Source organism: Takifugu rubripes, chromosome 19, assembly GCF_901000725.2.
Source record: "Takifugu rubripes chromosome 19, fTakRub1.2, whole genome shotgun sequence".
In the NCBI taxonomy this organism is placed as follows: domain Eukaryota; kingdom Metazoa; phylum Chordata; class Actinopteri; order Tetraodontiformes; family Tetraodontidae; genus Takifugu; species Takifugu rubripes.
This window is the reverse complement of record NC_042303.1, coordinates 11,562,730-11,579,292: the sequence shown is the minus strand read 5'-3', so window position 1 is coordinate 11,579,292 and position 16,563 is coordinate 11,562,730. Positions and strand designations below refer to the sequence as shown.

General features: G+C 46.6%; 1 protein-coding gene across 5 annotated transcripts in view; it reads left to right on the top strand.

Moving 5' to 3' along the window:
• Positions 1-16,563, top strand: part of tox2 (TOX high mobility group box family member 2) — a 74,362-nt gene that overhangs the window by 40,828 nt on the left and 16,971 nt on the right. For all 5 annotated transcript variants that reach the window (XM_029826411.1, XM_029826410.1, XM_011614045.2 and 2 more), the window contains one exon: positions 9,583-9,864. In XM_029826411.1, the coding sequence (XP_029682271.1) occupies positions 9,583-9,864 (282 nt within the window). The remainder of the gene's footprint in view (positions 1-9,582; positions 9,865-16,563) is intronic.

The following is a 16,563-nucleotide window of genomic DNA, read 5'->3' as shown; positions in this document are numbered from 1 at the left end:
CGCCCCGCGGGTGTTGTAATTGTAATTAGAGAGGTGTTTGAGTGCCAAAAGCAGATCTGTGAGACACAGAGAAGCAAGGACAGCTTGTAGATCGATGAAGGTTTGCTTTTTTTAATATGGCAGCAAGCACATGTGATAACGAATACATTTATAAAACGCACTGGCAGATTGAAGTTATAATGAGGCCTTTATGTTGTTGCTAAGATGACTTGATAAGAGTTTTGGGGGGTGTGAGAAACTAGTTTCAGAGGCTAAACTGATCTGATGGGGATGATTAAGTGTACCGCTCCCCCGTGTCTCTCATCATCCCCCCATATGTTTCTCATGGGCCTTTGTAGGACACAATCCCACACTCCTTTATGTCCGACCTTTGACAAATCTATCACCTCGTCCTTCTGGGCTCTGAATTAAAGGCCCATTCCACCTTTCCAGTTTGGATGAGTGATCCTCTTGTTTGGCGGCTTCCCAAAGCCCAGCCAGTCCGTCTGGAACCAGAAGTCGATTGGTCCAGCTCAGTCATGTGTGACTGACAGGAAGCCCGCTGATTGGGGGACAAGGTATCTTCGGCTCGTTGCACTGATTAAAGCCTCGCGGCGACGTTTTGTGAACCAGCCTCCAACCCCCTCCTACCCCCTTCTCCAGCGCCGTGGTTCTGCTGGTCTGAATTATGGCTCGGCTGCATTAGTCTGATTTACAACTTCCTCCCTGCTGTTTAGACTGGAGTTGGGGACCGAGCGTGGCAGGTTCCTCCTCCCCTGCACTTCCACCTGTCCCCCTCCTCTACAGCTCCACGACCTGCCCCCTCCTCATCACCCCATATTCCCAAAATGCTCCGGAGTTCCCTGTTATGTCACCTCACTGTTGTTTTGTTCTTCTCACCGTGTCCCTCGCCATCACCCTTCCCCACCTTCTTCCTCACTCCACCACTCCCAATCTCTTCTCCTGACACCCCCTCAAATTTCCATTATTCAACATTCATTCACCTTTTCCACACTGTGTATCTTCCCCCATCCCCATCCCCACCTTCACACACACACACACACACGCGCACACACACACACACACACACACACACACACTCAAATCTTTTGTGAAAAATGAAAACAAAGAGCCGCCTGCCAAAATATTTCTATAGCTGTTCGCTGACGAAGCAGGGACTAGAGACAATGCAAAAAGATGTGCAGGCATATTTGTCGCATAGGCAGGAAGATTGAAAACTCTTTCTCTGTGGCCTCTTAGTCACTGGGAAAGACCCCCCAACCCCCAACCCCCACTCCCTGTTTAAATGTCCTCCTTTGAAAAGCTCATCCGACATGCTACCATGTATAAACACACAGCTGTATATTTGCGGATGGCTCTAAATTCTGCCAAGCTGGCCATCGTCCGGTTGCCATAGGCGATTGGACGCGACTAACGTCGCCCGTAATGTGTTTGGTCTTTCACTGCGTACCCAGGGGACAGAATATAGTCGCACAAACGTTCACATTTTCAGAGGCCATCGTATAACATGTTATAAAATATGCCAGATGCTCTGTTTCCTCTCTTAAAAGAATCGTCCTCGTCACTGACAGTACATTCAATTCAAAAACGCTCGTGAGGCAAATCTCCTGTTCAACTTTTATTCCCCAAAGTAACTCGGTTGATTATTAATGCCTCATCTTCAAATTATGAAAAGAGCCCCGAGGTGACATTGATCCATGCTGAATCATTTGCTCACCTCTGAAGAATGAGGTGAGGATGTAATCTTTAACCTGGTTAAGTGGAACAGAAATATTGACTTTTAAATCCAAGAGCAGCACTGTTCTAGTGGCTGGTCAGTCCGTAGTTTATTGAAGAGTAAATTTAGCACAGAGCCCGTGTTATAATTAATGTCAAACTGGGAAGTTATTAGTAAAAAGAGACATCACCTTTGTGACAAGAAAGGCAGCCTATTTCATCTAACACAGTAAAATAATCTATTTTCCTGCTGCTAATGAGTAACACAGCAACCTCAATGACAAACGAGTACTTATTTATACTTTCTGCTCAATCTTTTTTGAGGTTTAGTTGTTTTTCCAATATTTATGATATTCCTAAATGTTATCATTTAGTGGTATCTAACCTGTGGTTTTGCCATATTTTGCAGGTCTGCATTCCACTAGCGTCATTAAAAGCTAAAATAAACTTCAAACAACTTCATCATGCTTAGCTTTGAAAGCTGAGATGTTGATATGCTGCAATGCTAAATATGCGCGGACAAACTGAAGTAGGAGCGGCAGCACTGAGCTCTATGCTGAGAGACAGGGAGGTTCATTGACACTGGAGAGCTGTCGCCTCCACTCCCCTCCGCGCCCCGCCAGCCTCTTATTAACAATGGCACCCGGGGTACGAGGATCCAGATGTTTGTCGCAAGCACACACCAGCTGTGCGGGCTTCCAATACACAGCCTCATTGACTCATAACCAGCAGGGCACGTGCACTCAACATATATACACGAAGTAAGCGATCGCTGTTGAAAGAAAATTATTTTTTAAACATAAGGGATACCTGCAAAGTGTGATGAGCTTATTCTCTGTGTGAATTAAAACATAACAGTAGAGGACACATGGGCTTGCGTATGCATGCACACATTCCCTTGTTGTATGGCAAAGTTATTTGTGGGTGACAGGATGCTAACAATTCTCAGAACAATGCACGTTTGTTTGGATGACTGCTCCATCAGCGCTTCCTTTGTTACTTTCAACATTGTTCGAATCAGTCTGTACTGATCCACCAACTCTTTATTGTGCTGCCTTTTTGTCCATTTAGCTGCTCCTGTAGCAGTAATTAGTTTTGTCATTCAGACACACTAGCGCCATTGTGCGCACGTTAGTAACAATTTGCCTGAGCACAGGAGAAATAGATTAAGAGCATTTAAAGTGGAGATATGTTGTGTTTATTTAGTCCAGAACTCTCATCTAAGGGTCCATAAATGTCCCCGAGCGCCATGGATGTGCGTGCACCATCTAGCAAAGTTAAACCGGCGTCCCCTCTCCATGGAGACATGACTGCTCCGTACAGGAAGTGACAGAGGGGACTCTGGCGATAACGCTGCATGTCTGCCGGCGTAACGTTGTAATCCTAGATTCCCCCTGTCAGGCAATAAGTTTGATTATGGTCCTCATTTGAAATGTTGGATCGCGGTTCACTTCCCTCCCCCTCCTTCCTCCACCTCCTCCTCTTCCTTTCCTCTCTTCCCCCACCTTCCACACAAAGTTGTATCAATACTCGTATCACAATCGCCCGAGGAAACCTGAGTATTCTTCTGCCCACCCACCCAGTTTGGGTTTTCCATGATCCTTGGCAACATCTGCATATCATTTACCGCAGGGCCCTTTGCTCCTTCTGTCCAAGGACTGCTTGTTTTTATTTATGAAAATTCGAACTCTCTCTCCTATGGAAATTGAACTCTCACATTTGTTCTCTGAGCTTTTTTGACATTATTCCATTCAGGTAAGAAGTCATTGGGGAATGGGGTTAATTGTTATTTCTGTTCCGGCTGAACGATCAGCTGGAACGACACTGTTGCTGCTGACAGAACGCCACCCTGACGCTCTTCCCGCGCCAGCATCAGGAGTCATTAGGCGGCGAGGAGGAAACATGGGAGATGGGAAAACAAAAGACAAGATTGTCAGCGCTCATATTTGGCGGATCTAATTGGGAGAGAAAGAAAATCGCAGGAGGGACGTACGGAATCGAGCGGCAGAGGAGGCTTGGGTCTGGGCTGTGCAAACCAATGAGAGAGCATGCGAGAGACAGGCAGATAGAGAGGTACAAAAAGGTTGTGTTTATTATTTGATAAAGCCTCTATTATGACCTCAGCATGTTTTGCAATAGCTCTGGCTCTCCTTCAACGACTCAATGTGCCACTTCAAATTAGACGCTCGGGGTGAGGGCCTGTCTCATCTTTGCAAAATGCATTAGTGCGCCACTCAGAGCCTTATACTGCCCAGGGTTAAACGCAAATTATATCATTTCTGTCATCCAATCAAATGGCACTGACCCCTCGACCTGCGAGATGAGTCAAATGCATAATGAAATATGACATGGCACAAAAGCTCTGATTCTAATCTGCTCTGACACGCGATCAGATGAGAATGACCTCTTGACCTTGACTGACAAGTGAGACAAGCACAGGGAACGGGATACACGGAGGATCAAGAAGGCAAACAAACTCCAAAGAAAGGGACAATACCTGCAAGTAGGAAGGCCGCTGGTAGTCGTGGGGGGGTTGGTAGGCAATCAAATCGGTATCCGGGGGTTAATCAAGCCATCGGGATCGTTGGACTGTGGGGAGTTACGGGCTGCATTGATAACTCTCATCAGTTACTCCAGGTTTTTATGTGTTGAGGAACAAATCCCTCCAGGTAGTGACTCAGAGCGATGTCGGCAACTGTCTCCAGCCACTTCCTTGTCAATGACTTGCAAAGAGGTAGATGTGTTTTAGACATTAAACCCCGGAAAAATCAATGAAAACCATTGATTGCCAAACACGTTTTCACCACAAAAACACACCCAGGAGAGCGCCTGAAAAGCAAAGATGAGTGTTGCACAAAAGCTACCGAAGTGGTCGTTAAATGGATTATTTTAAAAGTCAGTTAGACCCTTTTAACATGTCCCTGACTAATGTAGTGGTGTACTTCACTGTTGTTGTTGTTGCTGTTGCTGGAGACAGGGACAGTCTCAGAAGTTAAGGTCCAACCGACCAGAGACGATGACCTCCGAGGACCCCCCCCAAATTAGCGTTGCTGGTGATAGAAGCGGGGGCGTCCAGGGGAATTACTGCAGGACGTTTAGAACCAGGACTGCTGCTGAGGGACTTCGTGGAGATGGACAAACAAACAGTTTTGCAGTTTTCACTTGTTTGAGTAACACCGATGCAACTATGTGTCACAACTTTCAGGCAAAACTTAAAAAGACCCCCCCCCCCCCCCCCACAGAAAAACTTTTTAAAACTGCTGTGGGGACTGTATAATGATAAATGTCTGTTTTTCCCAGAGCAGCATCATAACTTCTCATGTGCTTTTGGCCTGGCTTGGGTAGATAGTGGCCGGATTTTATTTTCTAGAAAGCAGACTTTCTGCCTCCCGATACCCCCTCCCCCCACACACACATAACCCCCCCACCCCACCTGCGTTCATTCAGCGAAGTCGGCAGTGGTTTTGCATCAGCGTCCCCACAGCCTCTTTCATGATTTCCACAGTAACACAGTGACAGATAAATAATGTGGCCTTGCTGTTTTAGAGAGTGGGGAAGCGGGGGGGATGGGGGGGTTGAGGGGGGGTTGGTGATAGTTAGAATGAAGGGGAGGGGTAGAGGTGGTCTGTGTGTTCGGAGCAGGCAGGTCTAGAGAGGAAGGGGAGAATGGAGGTGAGGGGTGGCTGTAACTGAATCCACCCCCTTCAGCTTTTGCCCAGGATGGCTGTGTGATGCCCCCTGGCATTTTACTGCAGCAGGAGAACAACCATGACCTTAATTAAGCCTGAGATGACTAGGAAAGATGGGGGGGTGAGGAGGGGAGGGGAGGGGAGCAGAAACGGGATCTTCCTCGTTTGACGGCAGCTGTTACAATATTAAAACAGACGCTGGCTGGACTGTAACAAACAGGATCATTCATGAAGATACAGTAGATCCCTCCTCCGGGAGAGGACGCATTCAAATTCTTCCCAAAGATAAATCCGGCCTTCCTCCTGCGAACCGGACTGCATGGAAAGCGGCGATAACAAGGCGTGACTTGTGGCGGGATACGGTGAGGTGTCAGAGCGAGGGCTCGTGGAGGTGATGGAAGTCGCGGCGTGCATGAATCACTGCTGTGACAAAGCTCTCCAATAGGCAGATAAGTGCACATTAGCGGCGAGGCAGATCTGTCATCGTCTGCCTCTGGGCCGTCGATCCTGCCCCCTCCTCCCGGAAACTGATGCCGGTTTGAGATGACTCCTCCTCTGCTCCGGCGTTCCACGGCCCAAACACATTCCTTCCATAACATACAGAGATATAAACCTCCATAGGTTGGGATTTTATACATATTCCTATTTCATCACACACACACACACACACACACACACACACACACACACACACACACACACAATCCAATCCAGCTTGCAGTTTTCAATTGCAAGGAATCGCTCATTTTAATACTGTGTCACGGCCGCATCCAGATTAAAAGTAGCATCTTTTTAATGAATGCAAGAATATAAATTAGACCCAAAACGGTAACTTCTAAAAGGAACCAAAACAATAGAGGATAAATGATGTGTAGAGCAACATCAACCATGCTTCCAGGGATCAACGCCAAGCTTTATCATCCAACATCCTAAGTTGGAGAAGTCTGAATTGATAACTGCAGAGAGCTTGTTATGCTAGCTGGGTCGTAGCAAGAGGGATCGATACCAGGGAGGAAACGCTGCAAACAACTACAAGCGACTCAGGACAGCCTAAACACGATCTACATCTGAACTAGCATGTCTTGCATTGGCTGCAGAGGAAAGAGAGGCGGACGCGGAAAATGTCCTCCCTCGTGTATCAAACCATCTGTCTTTGTTCACCACAGTTAAGTATTAAAACCTAAAAATATCCCGGTGCTCCTGCCATCGTCTGCCATCAGACTCTGTCACGCTTCCCTGATCATCCCTTTTATTACCTAAAGGTGTCCTGCATGTGGCAGCAGGAAGCCTCATTCTGATATTAATTGTAATGGTGACAATTCCAGAGCTCTACAAGCATTACAACAATCTTCTAATAAGCCAAATATACTGATAACGAGCAGTTAGTTCCATCTCCAGAAGGCCTTGAGTACCCAGGCAGTGTTACAGAGGGAAGCGGGAGCTCGGTGCCAAATAGAAACCACGCTGGAAAGCTCCCCAATCAATGTTATTTTCTGTCTCAGTACCAGACCAACTGTCTATTCATCTGTTTCTTTCAAATGAAAGGTGCGCTGCTATGTAACACTTGTGGTGGAGAGATCTGCCACTTAATTAAAATGTTACACATTGTGTCTTTATCGCTCTACAGGCGCAGCAGACTGCGAACGAGCGCTCCCTAAAGCGCCGCGCGATTGATCAGAGGAAGAAAATGAAAGACGCTTGAGTGAAAACACACAGCGCAGTTTCTTATTCTTTTTTTTTTTAATTATTATTTGAGTGTTGGCCGCGGCCTTGGAAATTAAAAGAGCCACGAACAACTGTCAGATGGGGTGGGGGGGCGGACACGTCTGTGGTGGGCTGCTTTGTGTCCAAAATCTAATTCCAATATGGGAGGGGGGGGGCACGTGCTGGTCCATATGATCCATCAAATGCGTTTGTTTGGATTGCACTTGTAAAGGAGAAAAGGGTTTACATTAGCCAGAGTGTACATGTGGTCCTGTACATGCAGCCGCCCTCCCTCTGAATACAGACGGATGAATAATTTATCCCGCTACAATCCAACTGGGAACGTCCTTGGTATTTACATTTTATCGTCAAGGGCGCGAGGTTAGCCGTCGCTGCACTCTTAGCGCATGACACTTCCTGGTCCCTCGTCCCTGTGTACAATCACAAGGAGGGACCTATCTATCTATCTATCTATCTATCTATCTATCTATCTATCTATCTATCTATCTATCTATCTATCTATCTATCTGTCTGTCTGTCTGTCTGTCTGTCTGTCTGTCTGTCTGTCTGTCTGTCTGTCTGTCTGTCTGTCTGTCTGTCTGTCCGTCCGTCCGTCCGTCCGTCATCCATCCATTCACCCACCATCCATCCTCCATCCATCCATCCATCCACCCACCCGACCGTCCATCCATCCATCCATCCATCCATCCATCCATCCGTCCGTCCATCCATCCATCCATCCATCCATCCATCCATCCATCCATCCATCCATCCATCCATCCATCCATCCAACAGCAGCTAACTCTGCACAATAACATCAGTGTTTACACCAGACAACTTAGTTTCCTTCCAACAATTATGAGGGAAATTGAATCTCAGGAAATGTTCGTTTTCTCGTCCATTAGACCAAACAATAACGTCGTCCTGCGCAGGTTTACAAAAACATCTGTCTTCAAAAGAGAGTCTGGGAAAAGGAACATGAGCCGGCTGATGTGGTTCTGCAGGTCGGAGCCGTCGGACCATCCTCCAGCTTCGTCTTTGCCCTCTTTTTTGTTTTAAAATCATCAATTTAAATGAACGTGTCTCCGTCGGCCCGGCGTGCTGAGCATGACCGTGTACAGAAAGGCAAAATAAACCCCAGCTGAATATTAGCAAAGCTAAACAAAACACACATACTAAATAGTTTTATAACTAAGGATGACGAATATTTTTATTACTGCAGATTCCTGGAATCTGAGAGACACAAAAAGAATGTGTGTGTGTGTGTCCTGCATCCTTCTCCCTTTTCTTCCATCTCCCGGTGAACCTTATTTTCTAAAAGTATCTGTTTGAGAGATAAATGACCACTCTGCTGCCGAGGATGACAGCCTACACAAAGATGATATTGAATTGATTTCAGAAATGTTGCAGAACTGACTGTTTGATGTATACTGCTAGACATGAATCATAAAAATTCTATTAAAAAACCCTTGAATGGCTGACACAAGAATATTATTTGTGATGATTAATTTGACTCAGTCATTACAATGGGAGTCAAGTCGGAGCGGCTCAGACAAAATTGCTTTTCATTCCCCGTTGGATTCCCCTGCTATTTTTCTTTCTCTCCTTGGTCTGTGCAGAACTCTGATCTGATTGGACTTACTGTTTTAGCGCCGCGCACACGCCGCTTCTTTATTACCGCTTTGCAGGGGCTCGGAGGTTTAGTTCCGAAATGAGACGTCCAAATATTTGAAATGAAGTCATGCTTATTCTCAGCAAAGTAAGTGATCAGAAATATTGTCTAAAGGACTTAAATATCAAGCTCATCAAAATGCTGTTGCGCTGCTGATTATTTCATTTTTATCGCAACAAATTTAAACAAAATCTTAACCTTAATTCTGCCCTGAAGTCAGTATTAATGTGTGCAAAGTTGAGACGCATAATTGGAGCATGTGAAACAACAAAAGGCTGCGCATGTTCAATATTTGCCCTGCACTTTAACATACGTTCACATAAATAAACATGAGCCTCTTTAGAGATGTTTCCTTGCACAAACCACTCACCTTCCTGGAAGCCTCCTTGGCCATGTAACCATGGTAACCCGGCCATGAAATAATATAGAATATACATTGACACCGAGTATGGCTCCTTCCAGGGGCTCCCGTCGTTATGGAGATGTCACTTCCTGTTTTAGTCACATGGTTGTCAGCTGATCGCCACCCCAGGAGGTTTAGTATGTGGTCGCTGAGTTAAGGTCAACCCTACAGTTGGATGGGGTTGAGTTTAGGGCACGTGCTGGTGACACTGGTGCCCTTACTGGTTCTGAATGAAGCTACGTGACTCGTCTTTGGGGACACTCGTCCAGACCAGCTCTTTGAATGGTCCCTAGCATAACGAGGAGGAACGTAGCAGAACTTAACTTTGCTCCTGTTCCGATGATCCGGGATCCATCTCTTCCAGCCACTCTGACTTTCTCCACCTTTCCCCCCCTCAGAGCTACACAGGCCAGACCGGGGGCAGCGGAGGAGGGGGCAGCGGCACGGCAGGGGGTAACGGACCCAGGGACGAGGACTACGAAATCCCCCCCATCACCCCTCCCAACCACCCCGAGCCCCCCCCTCTCCACCTGATGGAGCACGACTCCACGGGCTACCTCTGCCACTCGCTGCCACACAACGGGCTCATCAACCCGTACTCGTACCCGGAGCTGCCCACGCTCATGATGTCCAACATGCTGGCGCAGGAGAGCCACCTCGTCTCCAACCAGATGCCCTCGGTGAGTGGACGCCTCGCACGACGCGTTTCTAATTACCAGCCGACTGTGCGGAAACGACCACAGAAGGTCGACGCAGATTTCAAGAGGAAACCGAGTGTAATTGTTCATTTGTTGCCTTGTCAGCTCTGACGCCCGGTGCAGGGGCTTGTGGGTAAATCCATCAGCGTCATACCTACCTTGACAGCGCACATCGGTCAATCTGTCAAACCTTCAGACACCAACACGCGCTGATTACCCCCCCCCCACACACACACACACACACACATCTAAAGCAGAAAAATCCCGCTGCTTTTCTTTAGGATCCAGTGGATGCGGGCTAAAGGTTAGCGTTCGCTAGTTAGCCATTACCAGTAACCTTGCTCTTACCGGTGCGATGAATAAATGTAACCTTTGTGCAACACAGTTGTTTTGATTGGAGTAAACAGAAAGTGTCTTTCACGTGCGCAAAACAACAAACAATGTTCTTCATGATTAGAAACGATGAAGATAAAACAGCCCAAACTGCATCTATTTTAAAAAAAAACACCCCTGTCGATTAGATGTAATGTGGGAATATTCCTGCTGGAAATTTGATCCCTGTCTCATTTATCTTCATGTTGATCGCGCGCTCTGGTCGTGACCTTTGTCGTGGATCGGCCGCTCCTCTCCCGCGCAGTCACGGCGTCTGTTACCGTTGAATGAGGCGTCCTCGGAGCTTTAATAGACCGGATACGGCAGGTTTGTGGGTCGGCCATAAAAATGCATGAGATGTGAAATAACACACGATGAACATTAATGGAAACGACGTACAGGACAGATGGCGGTAAGCGGCGCCGATTGCTATTCTGACAAGCGACTCACTTAAAGGGCGGCCCTTTTTTCTTCTTTTTTTTCTTGAAGTGGGGACACAATCGCGTCCAAATTGAGTTTATATTCAGGGCCAATTACGAGCATAAGAACGAAGACAACTCGGGGAAAGGTGATTTCTGACGCCATTGAAGAGCTGTTATCATCTGATTGAGGTCCCAAAAAAACAACATAATCGTCTCCAACCTCTTTATCGTCCCTCAGAAAGGTCCTCCTGGATGAAGGAGAAGCGTTTCGACTCCGAAAACGCAGCGTATAAAGCAATTCAGGAATTTCTAAATCAAATAGCCCGACTGGTGAAACTAGCAAAGCGTAGCAGAGGCTCATTTGTGCTGAGAAGCCAGTGTCTATTAAAGCGCCGGCTCACCTTGACACAGTCTGCCGAGCGCAGTAATTAAGTAAACGCTGCAGTTCAAACAGGAGATGCTATCATAATGAATGCCTCACTTGACACGCAGAGATAAATAACAAGGGTTCATTCGGATTTTTGGACGATTTCAAGTGGCAGAAAACGCACCCGCGGCTCATTCTAAGTTGTTTTTTTTATTTTTTTTATTATTTTTATATTTTTTTCCCGAGCGTCCGGAGTGTGTTCCTGCGTCCTCGCAACAGACAATATCTCTGCTGTTGAAATGGATCCACTACATCTGGAGGTCAGGCCTTATATTCAATCTTGAGCACATTGAAAAAAAAAGAGAGAGAGAGAAAAAAAAATCCATTAGGGTTCATCTTTCCTGCATCAGCCATTCTATTGTGGGTCTGCAGTGAGATCTGTTTTCATCAGGCAGATTCAATACGTGAGCTGGGCAATGAAAAGAGCGCAATAGAGTCGGATGGAGGGAGGAGGGGTAGCTGGGTGGGGGGGTGGGGGGGGCATTGTGCAGAGCAGGTAGAGATGGCAGAGAGGGAAGGGGTAACTCTTATTTAAAGCGAGCGTATCCCTGCAGTTTTCTGGATTTCATTATTCGATATGTTGGAGATAATTCGGTTGAGTGAAATAAGGTTATTCTGCCTCCACAAAGGGCCGACAGCCTCTGATCCTCTGAGTGCTCTCACATGATTCCAGCTCCAAGCTTCTCCAATGGGGGGTGCAAGAATGTAAATATGAAATAAACAGGCTAATTTCAACAAAAAGGAAGAGTTTGTAGCGGAGCCGTTAATCACACAGAGAAGGACGGTCGGTGATAACTTGTTTTTAGCTAATGGTTAGCTAAACAATGCCTAAAGTGGGGCTAGTCATTGTAATAAATGGGAAAATGTAGGTTTCTTCCATCATCCCATCCAAAATATCCCCCAAACAATAAGAGGAAGATTCACCCCTGCCACGTGACACGATCCAAATCTTTCATACGTTAGCGCCCCCATTAGCAGCGGAGACGTGATACCGATACCTTCCACCACGCTGGAGGTTGGGATTAGGATTAGATTTTTGTTCGGACCTGCTCCACCTGCTAACCTGACATTTCTCAACCTTTACTCATCACACATGAAGGTGCTTTACAGATGTTCTCCAGTACTGAATATGCCAAGTGCTGCATCTAAATAAACTAGCTATTTCAGCCACAAACTGTTATGCACGTGACCACTAGCTGGCGCTTAATTCACAACAAGGTTATTGATAATGCATTTGTTTTGGATCACCCGTAAGGTCACGAGGCTCTTAGGGTCGTTAAAAACACGATTGAAGAAGTGAAGAATGAAGAAAGGTGGTTGACAACTGCACCATTGTTTTAATAACTTTAGTCACTTTCTCCTGATGTTTACTGTGCTGTAGGTTGGAGCTCATCCTGGACCAACCTGATATCTTTCAGAGTTTTTTTTTTTGATGCTCTGATGCACTTGGCAGCTCCCCTCCAGCCTCTCTCTACCCCCTTCCCTCTGTTAATGCCCCCACTGTCATAGCATCTACAAGTTCCAAAACACATTAGACATTTAATAGCCATGCTCAGGTTGCACTGATCTTATCAATACAGCCCAGAATGATACTCATCTCTCTTACAGCTCCTGAATAATTTGGACTCACATGTGAACCGGCCTTGTTGTTGCCCATCCTCTCTCTGTATTTACACCAAAAACTGCCATAAAACACTGAAATAAAGCTAAAACACTCATGTTTGTGCTCCATACCCACCTATTGAGGATTTCAGCTGCTTGTCGAGTTCGACCTGTCCCTGGCACCGGAATAAATTATCTTTGATTGAGCTTTTTTTTTGCCCCCCCTCCCTCCCAGAATGATGCATGATGCATGCAGTATTAGCCATCATCAAACTGGCTGGAGTGTGATGTTTTGAATATGGAACAGATGATGAATGTATAATCAGCCGGTGGATGCGATGAATAAACGCGGCGCATTAGCAAAACGAGCTACGCGCAGGTATCATCTCATCTGTTGCTTCTTTGTGAGGCTGCACGACTCTTGGTCAGAACTTTTGTTGGAACATTATAGACCCCCACCAACCCACACACACACACACCTTCACTTGCATTCATATTCAAATTTCATCCACAGCTACATTTGGATGTAAGAATTTCCTCACAAGCTCTTTATCTGCGGTTGTTGAGGTTAATTATGGAGCATTAATCCCATCCCCGCGATTGTCATGTTAAATTGGGTGGGGTGGGGCAGGGTGGGGGCTGTGGGGGTGTGAGGGGTTCCCTCTACTTTTACCAGCGAGGTATTAAGTGCTGCCGGCAGGTGCCGGCTCCCAGCGCCCCTGTGAATGAAATATGAGCTGCAATGTCAACTGAACTTGTCACAGACAAGCTGGGATGAATTAATGATGAGAGAGCAGAGGTGTGTTTTAATGTGTCGCCTCTGTGATGTGGGGGGGGGGGGGGGGTGTCGAAGCGGGCACATTATCACACACTGTACTCCTGCAGAAACAGAACAAACTACTGATGGATGAGAGATGAAGGGATACATTCACACAGTTGATTCCGCTCTCCGAATGTGCCACTTTTTTTTTTTTTTAACTCGGAAAATATTGCAATTAGATGCTCATAGACTTTCTTTTCCCCGCATGAACTTTAAACGTCTCCTACCTCTGCCTTTAAAGGCTTCCTGCTCTTTGAGGCTTCGTTTTATGCTCTTCATTCAGATGAAGAAAACCAATTTCTCCTTTAAAAGACCTTCATTTCCAGACGTTTTAAAAAAGGGATTAGAGCGTCTGTGGAAAAATGATGGAATGTCTGTCGCTTTTCACCACAGTTCAACAAGCGCGGCGACAGAAGGGGACCTGCGTTCGTTATTTATTCCAGCGTTGATTCGGGCAGAGATGATTAGAACTGATCAGCGCCTGCAGCCCGACGGAAATATTGGGGGGAAAAGTGCTTCTTTAAAGTGCTCCCCATCTTTTTTCTTTCCTTTTCCTTGTTTGTTTGCATTGTTTTGTTTTTCCAGATTGCCCCTTAGGCTAATGTTCCATGTGGCATTTCCCTCCCCCCCCATAAATGAGCCGTCGCAGCTGTAAATCACTGGACAAACACAGACTGGAAAGGTTCAGAGATTTATGTAACGCATTCATGTTTTCCACTTCCTCATTTTCGTACTCCACTGGTAAAGCCTAGCTAATAAAAGGTCCTATTAATATTTCCTGTTGCTTAGCAACGGCAGGCAGCAAGTAATAGCATTCTGGGGAAAAATAGATGACCGATAAGAAAAAATTCAATTCTTTTCTTACCTCCTGGGAGAAAGTGCCTTATTTCTCTGGCAATGGGATATGAAACTGTAGTTGTATATTAAGCGGCGCCTTCAAAGGAATAGGGGCTATTTTCCAATTAGGTTATTTTGAGGGGGGTTTTATTGCAGCGACGGAGGTCCGTCTAATTTCACCACCAGGGTAACGTCAATGAATTGTGGGATTAAGCTAATCAGAGTCGCCGTATCATTCCCTGCCGTTCTTTTTAATCAGGAGTTTTGAGAAGGTGCCGTCAGATAACTAGCTAAAAACTTTATCCGCGTCCATTGTGCTCGTCAAAGCCAGCGCAACAGCTCAGCTATAGACAACCCCTGACGGCGCAATATTTCAAGATGTGCTAGTGCACACGCGTGTTGTTGTCGCCATCCTTCCCTGTACAGATGTGATCAACAGCCCCATTCAAGTAAAGAACAGGAGCTAAAGGCACAAAGGCAGATCCATTATGAGGCGGATGGCGAGATAAGGGATTTCATATTACACTTAGCCACGGGCCCCTGCTGAGATTTATCATGCCATGAAATCATGTCCATATTGCACTGTAGCCTATCTCAACCATCCATCAGCTCATTGTGCTTCCATCACCAGGAATATTCCGTCCCGATGACGTCGGAGAGCTCCCTTCCCCCCATAATATCTCATGGGGACCCCTCCCCTGCAGCAGCAGCCACCGGTCCGGCTGTGGCTGCTAACGGGCGCGGGGTGATTAAAACACTCCTGGCATCCATGTATCAGTTCATTATGAGCAGCGCTACTCACAGTTTAAGAGCCATAAGCTGCTGCAGGGATCACGGGTGGAATTAATCCTCCACGGTACGTCCTCCTGCAACGATGAGATAATTGTCTCTTTACATTAGCAGAAATATAGTTTTATTTAAAGGAGTCCAGCTTCCTTTAAAAAAAAATCTTAGTTTGTTCATCTTGAGCAATTTAAGTAAGAAAGAAAGTGGAGTAAAAGCAGGTTCAACTACTTGCTATAAAACATTTATTACTATGTATCTTCTTTAGTTCATTACCTTTGTGAACTAAGACTCAGCTAACACCCCCCCCCCCCCCCCCCCACTCCCACCCACCCCTCACCCCCTTTTATTGGGGCACATCTGCCTCCACATATCAGTTGTGTTTGTTTATTGTTGTTTGCATTATGTTTGAATCTATATTCATGTGTGTGTGTGTGTGGAACCCCCACCCCCAAACACACAGACATGCATACACACACACACACACACGTGTGTTGTGTTTGACACTGCAGTCAGGGGGCTCATTAGTGGGAGCAGGGGAACCTTCCCTCCCCCTGTCAGGAGGTGCCTGTCCCCGCTGCTCCTCACACACATGTCATGTCAGCGGCGGCTCTGATGCTGCGACGCTCCTCTTTGTGAGGTGAGCTCAGAGACACACCCGGGCTGAGAGCAGGGGGAGACAAAAAAAGGTGGCGGGGGGGTAGAGAGCGAAGAGAAGAAGAGAACACAGAAGAAAGGCAGAGAAACAGGCGCGAGATGAGGTGGAGGGGGAAATAAAAGCAGAGGAGTTTCTGACATTAGCAGTAATGAGGAACACGGAGGACGATGCCGAGGGGGACATCATGACATTACTGACTGCAGATCAGCTTTTTACTGCCACTGTGTCACCCTGAGAGGGGTTCGGGGTGGGACCCAACTCTTGGAAAACCCAAGGTCAATCACCGTGTCTTTATTGAAACGACCTCAGCTGACAGTAACTCTGCAAATCCCACTCCCACCGCCGTCCCTTCCTGTCCTGCTGCGGTATTGAAAGGGCCAAATCCCCAATTGTTGTTTTCGCGGCAACGTTTCGCCGCCGCCTGGAACATCCCTGGAATAAATCGCTAAAGTCTTGGAATAACTTCTTCCTTCTGCCAGATTAATGACATGATCCCTGATCAGCCCAACGACTTGGAAACTTTAAATAACAAAAAGAGTCCTTATGATTAGACACTGAACGCAACCTCGCGCTGTCATGTATGACACCACCGAGCGGCTGCCAAACGCTGGCATGAGGTCGGCGTAGCTGAATGCAGTTGGCTGCTGTACACCCGGGTCACAGCTACCGTCTAATCAAAGTCTCCGTATCAAAAGTAGTTTTGAAACCCAAGATTGGTCGATTTTCCCCTTTATTGAACATCTCCGCCTGTTTTTGCCTT